This window comes from Pongo pygmaeus, chromosome 2 (genome assembly GCF_028885625.2).
Source record: "Pongo pygmaeus isolate AG05252 chromosome 2, NHGRI_mPonPyg2-v2.0_pri, whole genome shotgun sequence".
NCBI classification, from domain to species: domain Eukaryota; kingdom Metazoa; phylum Chordata; class Mammalia; order Primates; family Hominidae; genus Pongo; species Pongo pygmaeus.
Window position 1 is genome coordinate 147231704 of NC_085930.1, and position 16198 is coordinate 147247901.

General features: G+C 38.6%; 1 protein-coding gene across 11 annotated transcripts in view; it reads right to left on the reverse strand.

Moving 5' to 3' along the window:
* The window catches only part of CEP70 (centrosomal protein 70), a 105773-nt gene that overhangs the window by 71459 nt on the left and 18116 nt on the right, over positions 1-16198 (reverse strand). For 4 of the 11 annotated variants that reach the window (XM_063662219.1, XM_054479751.2, XM_063662222.1 and 1 more), the window contains 4 exons: positions 12836-12909; positions 11239-11329; positions 11007-11130; positions 10292-10472 (listed from right to left, as the gene is read on the reverse strand). In XM_063662219.1, the coding sequence (XP_063518289.1) occupies positions 10292-10472; positions 11007-11130; positions 11239-11329; positions 12836-12904 (465 nt within the window). In that variant the 5' untranslated portion in view covers positions 12905-12909. Of the gene's footprint in view, positions 1-10291; positions 10501-11006; positions 11131-11238; positions 11330-12835; positions 12962-16198 lie in introns of those variants that run through there. The other 7 variants (XM_054479757.2, XM_054479755.2, XM_063662221.1 and 4 more) reach the window with 5 other exon arrangements.

The window sequence follows — 16198 nt, forward strand, 5'->3', positions numbered from 1 at the left end:
CAGAAGGCAAGAAATAACTAAAATCAGAGCAGAACTGAAGGAAATAGAGACACAAAAAACCCTTCAACAAATAAATGAATCCAGAAGCTGGTTTTTTGAAAGGATCAACAAAATTGATAGACCGCTAGCAAGATTAATAAAGAAAAAAAGAGAGAAGAATCAAATAGATGCAATAAAAAATGATAAAGGGGATATCACCACCGATCCCACAGAAATACAAACTACCATCAGAGAATATTACAAACACCTCTATGCAAATAAACTAGAAAATCTGGAAGAAATGGATAAATTCCTCGACACATACACCCTCCCAAGACTAAACCAGGAAGAAGTCGAATCTCTGAATAGACCAATAACAGGAGCTGAAATTGTGGCAATAATCAATAGCTTACCAACCAAAAAAAGTCCAGGACCAGATGGGTTCACAGCCGAATTCTACCAGAGGTTCAAGGAGGAGCTGGTACCATTCCTTCTGAAACTATTCCAATCAATAGAAAAAGAGGGAATCCTCCCTAACTCATTTTATGAGGCCAGCATCATCCTCATACCAAAGCCTGGCAGAGACACAACAAAAAAAGAGAATTTTAGACCAATATCCTTGATGAACATTGATGCAAAAATCCTCAATAAAATACTGGCAAACAGAATCCAGCAGCACATCAAAAAGCTTATCCACCATGATCAAGTGGGCTTCATCCCTGGGATGCAAGGCTGGTTCAATATACGCAAATCAATAAATGTAATCCAGCATATAAACAGAACGAAAGACAAAAACCACATGATTATCTCAATAGATGCAGAAAAGGCCTTTGACAAAATTCAACAACCCTTCATGCTAAAAACTCTCAATAAATTAGGAATTGATGGGACGTATCTCAAAATAATAAGAGCTATTTATGACAAACCCACAGCCAATATCATACTGAATGGGCAAAAACTGGAAGCATTCCCTTTGAAAACTGGCACAAGACAGGGATGCCCTCTCTCACCACTTCTATTCAACATAGTGTTGGAAGTTCTGGCCAGGGCAATTAGGCAGGAGAAGGAAATCAAGGGTATTCAATTAGGAAAAGAGGAAGTCAAATTGTCCCTGTTTGCAGATGACATGATAGTATATCTAGAAAACCCCATTGTCTCAGCCCAAAATCTCCTTAAGCTGATAAGCAACTTCAGCAAAGTCTCAGGATACAAAATCAATGTGCAAAAATCACAAGCATTCTTGTACATCAATAACAGACAAACAGAGAGCCAAATCATGAGTGAACTCCCATTCACAATTGCTTCAAAGAGAATAAAATACCTAGGAATCCAACTTACAAGGGATGTGAAAGACCTCTTCAAGGAGAACTACAAACCACTGCTCAAGGAAATAAAAGAGGATACAAACAGATGGAAGAACATTCCATGCTCATGGGTAGGAAGAATCAATATCATGAAAATGGCCATCCTTCCCAAGGTAATTTACAGATTCAATGCCATCCCCATCAAGCTACCAATGACTTTCTTCACAGAATTGGAAAAAACTACTCTAAAGTTCATATGGAACCAAAAAAGAGCCCGCATCGCCAAGTCAATCCTAAGCCAAAAGAACAAAGCTGGAGGCATCACACTACCTGACTTCAAACTATACTACAAGGCTACAGTAACCAAAACAGCATGGTACTGGTACCAAAACAGAGATATAGATCAATGGAACAGAACAGAGCCGTCAGAAATAATGCCACATATCTACAAGTATCTGATCTTTGACAAACCTGACAAAAACAAGAAATGGGGAAAGGATTCCCTATTTAATAAATGGTGCTGGGAAAACTGGCTAGCCATATGTAGAAAGCTGAAACTGGATCCCTTCCTTACACCTTATACAAAAATCAATTCAAGATGGATTAAAGACTTAAATGTTAGACCTAAAACCATAAAAACCCTAGAAGAAAACCTAGGCATTACCATTCAGGACATAGGCATGGGCAAGGACTTCATGTCTAAAACACCAAAAGCAATGGCAACAAAAGCCAAAATTGACAAATGGGATCTAATTAAACTCAAGAGCTTCTGCACAGCAAAAGAAACTACCATCAGAGTGAACAGGCAACCTACAAAATGGGAGAAAATTTTTGCAACCTACTCATCTGACAAAGGGCTAATATCCAAAATCTACAATGAACTCCAACAAATTTACAAGAAAAAAACAAACAACCCCATCAAAAAGTGGGCGAAGGACATGAACAGACACTTCTCAAAAGAAGAGATTTATGCAGCCAAAAAACACATGAAAAAATGCTCACCATCACTGGCCATCAGAGAAATGCAAATCAAAACCACAATGAGATACCATCTCACACCAGTTAGAATGGCTATCATTCAAAAGTCAGGAAACAACAGGTGCTGGAGAGGATGTGGAGAAATAGGAACACTTTTACACTGTTGGTGGGACTGTAAACTAGTTCAACCCTTGTGGAAGTCAGTGTGGCGATTCCTCAGGGATCTAGAACTACAAATTCCATTCGACCCAGCCATCCCATTACTGGGTATATACCCAAAGGACTATACATCATGCTGCTATAAAGACACATGCACACGTATGTTTATTGCGGCATTATTCACAATAGCAAAGACTTGGAACCAACCCAAATGTCCAACAATGATAGGCTGGATTAAGAAAATGTGGCACATATACACCATGGAATACTATGCAGCCATAAAAAATGATGAGTTCACGTCCTTTGTAGGGACATGGATGAAATTGGAAATCATCATTCTCAGTAAACTATCGCAAGAACAAAAAACCAAACACCACATATTCTCACTCATAGGTGGGAATTGAACAATGAGAACACATGGACACAAGAAGGGGAACATCACACTCTGGGGACTGTTGTGGGGTGGGGGGAGGGGGGAGGGATAGCATTGGGAGATATACCTAATGCGAGATGACGAGTTGGTGGGTGCAGCGCACCAGCATGGCACATGTATACATATGTAACTTACCTGCACATTGCGCACATGTACCATAAAACCTAAAGTATAATAATAATAATAAAAGAAAAAAAAAAAAAAAAAAAGAAAATCTTTCACATCTTGTGAGGATGAATAAAAGACAGAATGTCAGCTTTGCCGCCTTAAAATTTCAAAAAGAGGAAACATTCCAAAATCGCATACAGCATCCATGATATATGATCCTTGATCCAGACATAAAGAGAATATAAAAATGAAGAAAAAAGACGCTGTTAGAGAAAAATGAGACTTCCCTCCAAACATCTTGCTCCTCACTCACATGGGTGGAAGTGATCAACCCTCAGTCACTCAAATGGGCAGCGGAAGGACCTCGGATTATCCCTTCAAGCTGGCGGCCCAAGAAAACTGTTTCCGCACTGTATGTCAGCCTTTAAAACTTTACTATAGCTTTAATTCAAAATTGTAATAATAAAATTTATATTTAAAATTAAAAAAAAAAAAAAAAAAAAAAAGAAACTCACTCAAAACCGCTCAACTACATGGAAACTGAACAACCTGCTCCTGAATGACTACTGGGTAAACAACGAAATGAACGCAGAAATAAAGATGTTCTTTGAAACCAACAAGAACAAAGACACAACATACCAGAATCTCTGGGACACATTTAAAGCAGTGTGTAGAGGGAAATTTATAACACTAAGTGCCCACAAGAGAAAGCAGGAAAGATCTAAAATCGACATCCTAAAATCACATTTAAAAGAACTAGAGAAGCAAGAGCAAACAAACTCAAAAACTAGCAGAAGTCAAGGAATAACTAAGATTACAGCAGAACTGAAGGAGCTAGAGACACAAAAAACTCTTCAAAAAAATCAATGAATCCAGGAGCTGGTTTTTTGAAAAGATCAGCAAAATAGATAGACCGCTAGCCAGACTAATAAAGAAGAAAAGAGAGAGGAATCAAATAGACGCAATAAAAAATGATAAAGGGGATATCCCCACTGATCCCACAGAAATACAAACTACCATCAGAGAATACTATAAACATGTCTATGCAAATAAACTAGAAAATCTAGAAGAAATGTATAAATTCCTGGACACATACACCCTCCCAAGTCTAAACCAGGAAGAAGTCGAATCCCTAAATAGACCAATAACAAGTTCTGAAATTGAGACAGTAATTAATAGCCTACCAACCAAAAAAAGTCCAGGACCAATGGATTCACAGCGAATTCTACTAGATGTACAAAGAGGAGCTGGTACCTTTCCTTCTGAAACTATTCCAATCAATAGAAGATGAGGGAATCCTTCCTAACTCATTTTCTGAGGCCAGCATCATCCTGATACCAAAACCTGTCAGAGACACAATAAAAAAAGAAAATTGCAGGCCAATATCCCTGATGAACATCGATGTGAAAATCCTCAATAAAATACTGGCAAACCAAATCCAGCAGCACATCAAAAACCTTATCCACCATGAGCAAGTTGGCTTCATCCCTGGGATGCAAGGCTGGTTCAACACATGCAAATCAATAAACGTAATCCATCATGTAAACAGAACCAAAGACAAAAACCACATGATTATCTCAATAGATGCAGAAAAGGCCTTTGACAAAATTCAACAGCCCTTCATGCTAAAAACTCTCAATAAACTGAGGATTGATCGAACATATCTCAAAATAATAAGAGCTATTTATGACAACCCACACCCAATATCATACTGAATGGGCAAAAACTGGAAGCACTCCCTTTGAAAAGCGGCACAAAACAAGGATGCCCTCTCTCACCACTCCTATTCAACATAGTATTGGAAGTTCTGGCCAGAGCCACTCCTATTCAACATAGTATTGGAAGTTCTGGCCAGAGCAATCAGGCAAGAGAAAGAAATAAAGGGTATTCAAATAGGAAAAGAGGAAGTCAAATTGTCTCTGTTTGCAGATGACATGATTGTATATTTAGAAAACCCCATTGTCTCAGCCCAAAATCTCCTTAAGCTGATAAGCAACTTCAGCAAAGTCTCAGGATACAAAATCAATGTGCAAAAATCACAAGCATTCCTATATACCAATAATAGACAAACAGGGCCAAATCATGAGTGAACTCCCATTCACAATTGCTACAAGGAGAATTAAATACCTAAGAATACAATTTACAAGAGATGTGAAGGACCTCTTCAAGGAGAACTACAAACTACTGCTCAAGGAAATAAGAGAGGACACAAACAAATGGAAAAACATTCCATGCTCATGGATAGGAAGAATCAATATCGTGAAAATGGCCATACTCCACAAAGTAATTTATAGATTCAATGCTATCCCCATCAAGCTACCATTGACTTTCTTCAGATAACTGGAAAAAAACTACTTTAAAGTTCACATGGAACCAAAAAAGAGCCTGCATAGCCAAGATAATTCTAAGCAAAAAGCTGGAGGCAACACACTACCTGACTTCAAACTATAGTACAAGGCTATAGTAACCAAAACAGCATGGTACGGGTACCAAAACAGATATATAGATCAATGGGACAGAACAGAGGCCACAGAAATAACACCACACATCTATAACCATCTGATCTTTGATAAACCTGACAAAAACAAGCAATGGGGAAAGGATTCCCTATTTAATAAATAGTGTTGGGAAAACTGGCTAGCCACATGCAGAAAACTGAAACTGGACCCCTTTCTTACACCTTATACAAAAATTAACTCAAGATGGAATAAATACTTAAACGTAGGACCTAAAACCATAAAATCCCTAGAAGAAAACCTAGGCAATACCACTGAGGACATAGGAATGGGCTAAGACTTCATGACTAAAACACCAAAAGCAATGGCAACAAAAGCCAAATGGACAAGCGGGATCTAATTAAACTAAAGAGCTTCTGCACAGCAAAAGAAACTACCATCAGAGTGAACAGGCAACCTACAGAATGGGAGAAAATGTTTGCAATCTACTCATCTGACAAAGGGCTAATATCCAGAATCTACAAAGAATTTAAACAAATTTACAAGAAAAAAACAAACAACCCCATCAAAAAGTGGGTGAAGGATATGAACAGACACTTGTCAAAAGAAGACATTTATGTGGCCAACACACATACGAAAGAAAGCTCATCATCACTGGTCATCAGAGAAATGCAAATCAAAATCACAATGAGATACCATCTCACGCCATTTAGAATGGCGACCATTAAAAAGTCAGAAAATAACAGATGCCGGAGAGGATGTGGAGAAATAGGAACACTTTTACACTGTTGGTGGGGGTGTAAAGTAGTTCAACCATTGTGGAAGACAGTGTGGCGATTCCTCAAGGATCTAGAACCAGAAGAAATACCCTTTGACCCAGTAATCCCATTACTGGTATATACCCAAAGGATTATAAATAATTCTACTATAAAGACACATGCACACATTTATTGCAGCACTATTCATGACAGCAAAAACTTGCAACTAACTCAAATGCCCATCAATGATAGACTGGATAAAGAAAATGTAGCACATAGACATCATGGAATACTATGCAGCCATGAAAAAGGAGGAGTGCATGTACTTTGAAGCTGGAAACCATCATTCTGAGCAAACTAACACAAGAATGGAAAATCAAACACTGCACGTTCTCACTTATATGTGGGAGCTGAACAATGAGAACACATGGACACAGCAAGGGGAACATCACACACTGGGGCCTGTCGGGGGGTTGGGGGCTAGGGGAGGGATAACATTAGGAGAAATACCTAATGTAAATGACGGGTTGATGAGTGCAGCAAACCACCATGGCACATGTTTACCTATGCAACAAACCTGCATGTTCTGCACATGTACCCCAGAACTTAAAGTATATATATAAAAAAAAAAAAACTTAAATGTATACTTACCATATGACTCAGGAATTCTAATTCTAGGTATCTACCCAAGAAAACTGAAAGCATATGTCCACACAAATATTTGAACATACAGTTTACAAGAGCTTTCTTTGTAATAGCCAAAAACTAGAAACTAAAATGTCCATCAACAGATGAATGGATAAACAAACTGTGATATATCCATACAATGGAGTACTTCTCAGCAATAAAAAGGAATAAACTATGGATATGTGCAACTACATGGGTAATCTTGAAATAATGCTGAATGAAAAAAACTGAATATCAATTATAGTAATAGCCCATGCCAACTGAATTGTATTTTCCCAAAAGTCTTTCAATATACCTCAAACATTTGCAAATTTCCTTGAGCTCTTTACATATACATACAAAACCAATGTTTCCTTTCTCCCAACTACAAAACATGCAGCACTAAACCATTCTAAAATTGGAAACAACTGTATACCAAAAATAGAAGAATGTGTCTTAAACTATGAAATAATTATTCTCCACAGGCACTTTGATCTTCTCAAGAAAGCAAAGATTGATTAGTATGGTGAAGAATAGAAGAAGTTGACACCTCAAAACATGCCACTTTCACATAAGGATTATTCTGAGTTGAAGGCAACTAAGATGATAACACAAGAAAAGCTCTCTGCCCTTCCTTTATTAGCCTAAAGGAGGACATAAATCTGTACAGAAATTAATCCAGTGACAACCCTGGATCCTTAGTAGCCCAGAGGTGGCACTAGAGGACTCTACATAACCAAGTTTACTGACTAGCCCTTATCTTCCATTAGTCCCTGATATATTTACCTTCCCACAATCTGCTTCCCTAGAGACTCAAAGTCCTTTTCCTTTGTCTTGCCACTTCTCTGAAAATTTATTGGTGGTGGCTGTTGTTAAGATGCTATAGAAGTCCAACTTCTAGCAACCTCTTTAAGCCCAACATCCACAGGTTTCTCCCATGTATATATGATATAAACATATTCATAAATTTGTTTTTCACTTGTTAGTTTTTTGTTACAGAGTCCTGACTGAGAATCTGAAAGCGTAGAAGTAAAAATGTTTTTTCCTTCTCTATAATAGAATGAGATGTTTGACTAGTATGTAATAGAAATGAGGCAACTTAGCAACATTCAGGGGCAGCAATTCCTTGGGTTTGCTGATTTCTGTTGACACTCTATAAAGTATCCATCAGAGACTTAAAAAAACAAACAACTAATTTCAGTTGATCATATTAGCACAGATAGCCTTCCCCAACCCCAGGTATCCACTCCTCAATCCTATTTGCCTTTCCCCTTCTATGGGTGACTGAAGCATGAAACCTTCTCTGTACCAACTTATAAGCTACACGACAAATCTTTGGGACCTGGAACAAAGAGCTAAAGGCATGATAAATCATTTATGACAGATGAAACTATTTGATAGAAAATACATGGCATTACATTCAAGTCACCCCTTATCAATGAACTCTCATGTATCTGTTCTTTGAAGTGCTTAAAACCCTGGTAAATTTGTAAGCCTTGTATTTCTAATAATTTAATGTTGTTATTAATTACATCTCAACCTCTTTGAAAGATAAATAAATATCTTCCCCCAACAAAGACCACTGGTCTTCCTGCTCTCAACTTGTTCACTCAGCCAAAGACCCGGCACAGCACCTTTACAGCTTCTAATGGCTGCTTTTTCACACCAATAAGTCAATGATTTAAAGAGCTTCAGATTTCCACATGCCCTATATCTAAAAGCAAGGTCAAAACCAATGCATATAGAAAGTATTTCCAAAATACCCCTTCATTTAGAGAGATTTTATAAATATACTATTGATGAGGAAAGCAACCTTGTTAACAAAGCCAACCTAGGCTGGGCGCAGTGGCTCACACCTATAATCTCAGCACTTTGGAAGGCTGAGGCGGGTGGATCACGAAGTCAGGAGTTCGAGACCAGCCTGGCCAAGATAGTGAAACCCCATCTCTACTAAAATACAGAAAATTAGCCAGGTGTGGTGGTGCATGCCTGTAGTCCCAGCTACTTGGGAGGCTGAGGCAGGAGAATCGCTTCAACCCGGGAGGCGGAGGTTGCCATGAGCCTAGATCACACCACTGCACACCAGCCTGGGCAACAGAGTGAGACTCTGTCTTAAAACAAACAAACAAACAAACAAAAAACAAAAAACAAAGCCAACCTAAAAATATGGCATTCTAATGGTAGAGGAGTTTGTCAGACAATGTCTTCTCTGAAACTATGGTCAATACCAGCAGCTCTAGTACTGCCTGCCCCAAGCTGGCACATAAACAAGGTCAGAACCAACTGCCTCTATCCTCATACTAGAGCCCCCTAGTATCTCTGGTTAATTCTCTCGGACTCCATGGAATTTATACTAACTCATCTCATCCTTCCAATACTGCCAGCATACACTGAGGGGACTTCCAGACCCTGCCTGATGAATACCGCTCCCTTTTGGATAGCCTGAACTCACATATGCAAAGGTATATATAGTGTTGTGTCAGCAAAACCACTAAAATAAGGACTCAGTGTTTATAATGATATAATGTTAGTAAAGATCAGAAACAACTCACACAACTAAACATCGGTTACCAGCATAAGATTCATTTCTTTTAATCACAATAAACACCCAAATTTTAATAGTTTTTTAAAATTAGGGAGTTAATTATTTAATGTTATAAAATTGTCATTTCTATAAGAAGAACTCAGTTTTAGACATAAAAAGTTGTAGATGCCAGCCAGGTGCAGTGCCACACACCTGTAATCCCAGCACTTTGGGAGGCCGAGGCAGGCGGATCACTTGAGCTCAGGAGTTTGAGACCAGTCTAGGTAACATGGCAAAAGCCTGTCTCTATAAAAAATATAAAAATTAGCCAGGCGTGGTGGCATGCACCTGTAGTCCCAGCTACTCCAGAGGCTGAGGTGGAAGGATCACTTGAGCACAGGACACAGAGGTTGCACTGGGCCGTGATTGCGCCACTGCACTCCAACCTGGGTGACAGAGCCAGATGCTGTCTCAAAAAAGTAAATAAATAAACAAACAAAGTTGTAGATGCCTATTAGATATCCAGTAGAGATATCAAGTAAGCAGCTGGATACGAGTCTGGAATTCGGGGAGAGGACTGGGCTACAGATACAAATTTTGGATCCTATATTAGATTGACATCACCAAGGTCATCAGAGTATATAAGAAAGAGAAAAGATCTAAGGACTGAGCACTGGGGAATTCCAACACTAAGAGGTTAGGGAGATGAGAAAAAAAAAACAGCAAAAGAAATTAGAGAATGATCAGTGAGGTCAGAGGGAAACAAAGAGGACATTCTAGAAACCAAGTGAAGAGAATTTCAAGGTAGCAGTGATAAGCCAAAAAAGGTAAAAACCACTGAATCAAACAACACGGAAGTCACCTGGGACCATAATGAGCTGTTTTAATACTAACTAACCATCATCTAAGAATTCATAACTCAGTACCTGTAAAGTTTTCTGCTCCTTTTGAAGATCTTTTATTTTATTCTGTTGCTGGCAAGCCCTATTTAGTGATTCATCCTCCAATTCACCAATTTTGGATTTCACACTCTCCATAATTTGTTCCAAGTCATTAGCTCGTTGTTCTTGATTGGCTGCTCGGCTTTGCTCTAGCTGCAGTTCATTTCTAAGTTAATAGACATACAATTTCTTCCCTTAGTATTAAAAATAAATAGAATTACCAAACATATCCATATAAGAATGTATTGACTTTCTAAAGTTTCTTTGCATTCTCTTTATCCAAAATTCTTGGAACCAGAAGTGATTCATATTTCAGATTTTTTCAGATTTTGGAATATTTGCATCATACTTACTAGTTAAGCATCTCAAATCTGAAAATCCAAAATCCAAAATGCTCCAATAAGCATTTCCTTTAAGCATCATGTTGGTGCTCAAAAAGTTTCAAATTTTGGAGCCTTTCAGATTTTCAGATTTGAGATGCTCATCCTGCAACAGAAACTAATAGAAGAAATATAGGGTACCATTAAACATCTATGCTAAGCTATTACCAAAAGATTTACCTATTAAAATTTTACCTACAAAAATATTTTTTAGTTTAATATTTAATCAAAATGGGAAATTAAATTTCGAGATTGTTTTCAAGGCAGTTATTTTTAGAATGCATACAAACAATTCAAAAGAAATCTTTCCGTTTTCTTACCTAAGCTGTTGATTAGTTTCTATAAGCTCCTGTATCATGTTCTGTTGACGTGATGTTTCTTCCACCAACAATTTCAAATTCTGTCTCATCCTTTGTGATGACTGTTTGTCAAAAATGATGAGATCTACATTTAAAAAGTATATAATACAGATAGTAAAAATAAAAGGCAAAAAAAATTTTTTAAGGAAAAATAAACTTTTTACCTTAAGCAGCAAGAATAGGATCTAATTACCTTTGAGATCTGTTCTTTTGACTAGAGACAAAGGTTTTAAGCCATGCATCATCAATAGCACATTTATGCTTTCCCATTCTGCTTCTTCCTGCTACAATTACAGAAAGAGAAGAAAGGGTTAACTTTAGATATAAAGTGAAGAAATTCTCTCATATATAATTTCCTGCATTTTCAGAATAGAACTTTTTCTTCAACAGTTTTAAGTATAAATGTTTATGCATATATAATATCCAAAAAACACATTTATTGTTTCTAGCAAAATTAGTAATAGACTAGAAGTATGTAAATAAGCACAAATTGTTGCATTATACAGAATACTCATATGTAGGCCTCAATGGACAAAACCAACAACAACAACAAAAACATCTTGTAATTTCAGTGAATCAAATAAATCTAAGGTTTTAGATTTAACTAAGCCAAACCAAGCCCTGCTCAGAATAAACAGTTGTAAACTAGGCTACAATAACTGGATACTAAAGAAAAGGTGAGTCACTTCTAAGTATCACTTTCTTTTTTTTTTTTTTTTTTTTCTTTTTGAGACAGAGTCTTGCTCTGTCACCTAGGCTGGAGTGCAGTGGTGCGATCTTGGCTCACTGCAAGCTCCGCCTCCCAGGTTCACGCCATTCTCCTGCCTCAGCCTCCCAAATAGCTGGGACTACAGGCGCCCACCACCACACCCAGCTAATTTTTTGTATTTTTAGTAGAGATGGGGTTTCACTGTATTAGCCAGGTTGGTCTGGATCTCCTGACCTCGTGATCCACCCGCCTTGGCCTCCCAAAGTGCTGAAATTACAGGCGTGAGCCTCCGCGCCCGGCCCCTAAGTATCACTTTCATAATGACTAGGGTCACAGAAAAATCAAAACATACCTGACTAGTTGGAGCCAATATTTCAGACAGCTCCTTGTCAAATGGACAAGGTCTAACTATAAAAAGGAGCCCATCCATCTGGATAACTGACTCTAACAGAATCACCCTGAAAGACACTCTCAAAGTCAAACAAGTCTTTCTTTTTGACTGTTGACTTTTTCCTCCTTTTTTTTACATCTCCTCCCACTCATAACTTTTCCCTCATTTATGCTTTAGTCTTTCTGATCACAGAGTTTAACTACGTGGTAGACACAACTAAAATTATCATTGATGTTGTTTTAGGAGCCAAAAGCTGAGTTAGTGTCTCAGAACTTCTACTGTAACTCATAAAAGCAAAATGCTCTATACATAATAAAGTCACATATTTTGAATGATTAACTTATATATATTGTTCCCTGATACCTCTTACATTTTAAGATAAAGTAATTGTAAATTCTGAAAATAGCTGGGAATGGCATTTTCCAAAGTACATGCTACAGAACACTAGTCTAATGAAATGTTCATCAAACTAGTGTTAAGTATGTATGAAATGCTGTATCCTAATCCTCCCTCTGGAGACTAATATTGTGAAGTCTTAGAGTAATTAAACCATTTCATAGTCTTTAACCCAGCATTTCCCAAAATTATTTGAGAAAAAAATCCTTTCAAAGTCAAATTTTCCTGTTTGTAGATGTAGCATTCTTTGGCACATATTTTGAGAAGCAATGTCTTAAAATATTTTAAGTTTACCTGTTTTTCAGTCATGAGTCTGTCTGATGCTTGACTGGAATCCTGGGGTTTAGGGGCTACCGGAAACATAGTTACTTTTGTAGAATCAAAAGAAACAGAAATTGGCAATTAAAAAATTTGAGTTGCCTAAATGAAAAAAGACAAAAAGTGCAAAAGGAGTTAAAGAAAAGTATATTTAAAAGAATCCACTACTCTTGCAGGGCAATTGAGGTCATTCCTGCATCAAAACTTTGTGACTTCTTAGATAGCTGATTGTAAGACTCATTTGAATAAACCCTATCTTATAATGTTCTCCTCTGGAAATAAAGCATTCTGGGATTTTACACATATACCGCACACACACACATACACGCTGTCCTGTCCAACCCCCCACCACAGAATGCATAACTGGTACCCAAGAACAGAGGAAAGAATGGAGTAGAAGGAGCATTTGAAGAGCTAATGGCTAAGAAAAATTTGAGAATCAATGAAAGACGTAAATCCACACATTCTAGAAACCCAACATATTGCAACTGGGATAGAGTAAAAAAAAAAAAAAGAAAAAAGAAAAAAAAAGTCAGTCATACCTAGACACTAATATCTTCAATGTGCTGAAAGAAAATAATTGCTTATCTAAAATTCCAAAGCCAGTGAAAACATTAATAACAAAGGCAAAAGTAATATATTTTCAAACACATGACACAAAATAAATCTGAGAGAGTTCATCGCATCTGCTCTGTAAAAAAAATTCTAAAGAAGCTGCTTCATGCAGAAGACTCCCTGATGGAAAAGCAGAGATGTAGAAAAAATAGAGCAAAAAAATGGGCGAGTCTAAACACAGACTACATAATGAGATCTTGTGAAGTATAAAATGTACAATTAAAATGCACAGTAACAGAAATATGTTAGCTGAGAGTAGGGTAAATGGAGTAACACTGTTCTAAGTTTGTTACAATGGAGGTGGTCACTGGTAAAGGTATCTGTTAACACTGGGCTTTTGTATAAGTTAAGGATGCTTGAGAATTTCTAGGACATCCACTGAAGAATTGAACAGAAGTATATAATTTTCTAACTAGTAAAGGGGAAAAACAAGACTATAATGATGCATTTTTAAAAATAAACTCAAGGGCGTCCAAGATGGCCGAATATGAAAGGCTCCAGTCTGCAGCTCCCAGTGTGATTGATGCAGAAGACGGGTGATTTCTGCATTTCCACCTGGTTCATCTCATTGGGACTGGTTGGACAGTGGGTGCAGCCCAAAAAGGGCGAGCCGAAGCAGGGTGGGGCATTGCCTCACCCAGGAAGTGCAAGGAGTAGGGAGATTACCCATTCCTAGCCAAAGGAAGCAGTGACAGACTGTACCAGGAAAATCCAGACACTGCTACCCAAATACTGCGCTTTTCCAATGGTCTCAGCAAATGGCACACCAGGAGATTATATCCCATGCCTGGCTCAGTGGGTCCCACACCCATGGAGCCTTGCTCACTGCTAGCGCAGCAGTCCAAGATTGAACTGCAACTTGGCAGCCTGGCTGAGGGAGGGGCATCTGCCATTGCTGAGGCTTGAGTAGGTAAACAAAGCGGCAGGAAAGCTTGAACTGGGTGGAGCCCACCGCAGCTCAAAGAGGCCTGCCTGCCTCTGTAGACTCCACCTCTGGGGGCAGGGCATAGCTGAACAAAAGGCAGCAGAAACTTCTGCAGACTTAAACGTCCCTGTCTGACAGCTCTGAAGACAGCAGTGGTTCTCCCAGCATGGTGTTTGAGCTCTGAGACTGCCTACTCAAGTGGGTCCCTGACCTCCGTGTAGCCTAACTGGGAGACGCCTCCCAGTAGGGCCCGACTGACACCTCATACAGCCGGGTGCCCCTCTGAGATGAAGATTTCAGAGGAAGGATCAGGCAGCAATATTTGCTGTTCTGCAATATTTGCTGTTCTGCAGCCTCTGCTGGCGATACCCAGGCAAACAGGGTCTGGAGTGGACCTCCAGCAAACTCCCACAGACCTGCAGCTGAGGGACCTAACTGTTAGAAGGAAAACTAACAAACAGAAAGGAATAGCATCAACATTAACAAAAAGGACATCCACACCAAAACCCCATCTGTAGGTCACCATCATCAAAGACCAAAGGAAGATAAAACTACAAAGATGGGGAGAAACCAGAGCAGAAAAGCTGAAAATTCCAAAAATCAGAGCACCTCTTCTCCTCCAAAGGATCGCAGCTCCTCACCAGCAACAGAACAAAGCTGGATGGAGAATGACTTTGACTAGTTGACAGAAGTAGGCTTCAGAAGGTTGGTAATAACAAACTTCTCCAAGCTAAAGGAGGATGTTCAAACCCATCACAAGGAAGCTAAAAACCTTGAAAAAAGATTAGATGAATAGCTTACCAGAATAAACAGTTTAAAGAAGACCTTAAATGACCTGATGGAGCTGAAAACCATGGCACGAGAACTACATGACACATGCACAAGCTTCAGTAGCTGATTCGATCAAGTGGCAGAAAGGGTATCAGTGATTGAAGATCAAATGAATGAAATGAAGCGAGAAGAGAAGTTTAGAGAAAAAAGAGTAAAAAGGAACGAACAAAGCCTCCAAGAAATATGGGACTATGTGAAAAGACCAAATCTATGTTTGATTGGTGTACCCAAAAGTGAGGGGGAGAATGGAACCAAGTTGGAAAACACTCCTCAGGATATTATCCAGGAGAACTTCTCCAACCTAGCAAGACAGGCCAACATTCAAATTCAGGAAATACAGAGAACACCACAAAGATACTCCTCGAGAAGAGCAACCCCAGGACACATAATTGTCGGATTCACCAAGGTTGAAACAAAGGAAAAAATGTTAAGGGCAGCCAGAGAGAAAGGTCGAGTTACCCACAAAGGGAAGCCCATCAGACTAACAGCTGATCTCTTGGCTGAAACCCTACAAGCCAGAAGAGAGTGGGGGCCAATATTCAACATTCTTAAAGAAAATCATTTTCAGTCCAGAATTTCATATCCAGCCAAACTAAGCTTCATAAGTGAAGGAGAAATAAAATCCTTTACAGACAAGCAAATGCTGAGAGATTGTGTCACCACCAGGCCTGCCTTACAAGAGCTCCTGAAGGAAGCACTAAACCTGGAAAGGAACAACCAGTACCAGCCACTGCAAAAACATACCAAATTGTAAAGACCATCAATGCTAGGAAGAAATTGCATCAACTAATGGTCAAAATAACCAACTAACATCATAATGACAGGATCAAATTCACACATAACAATATTAACCTTAAATGTAAATGGGCTAAATGCTCCAATTAAAAGACACAGACTGGCAAATTGGATAAAGAGTCAAGACCCATCAGTGTGCTGTATTTGGGAGACCCATCTCACGTGCAGAGACA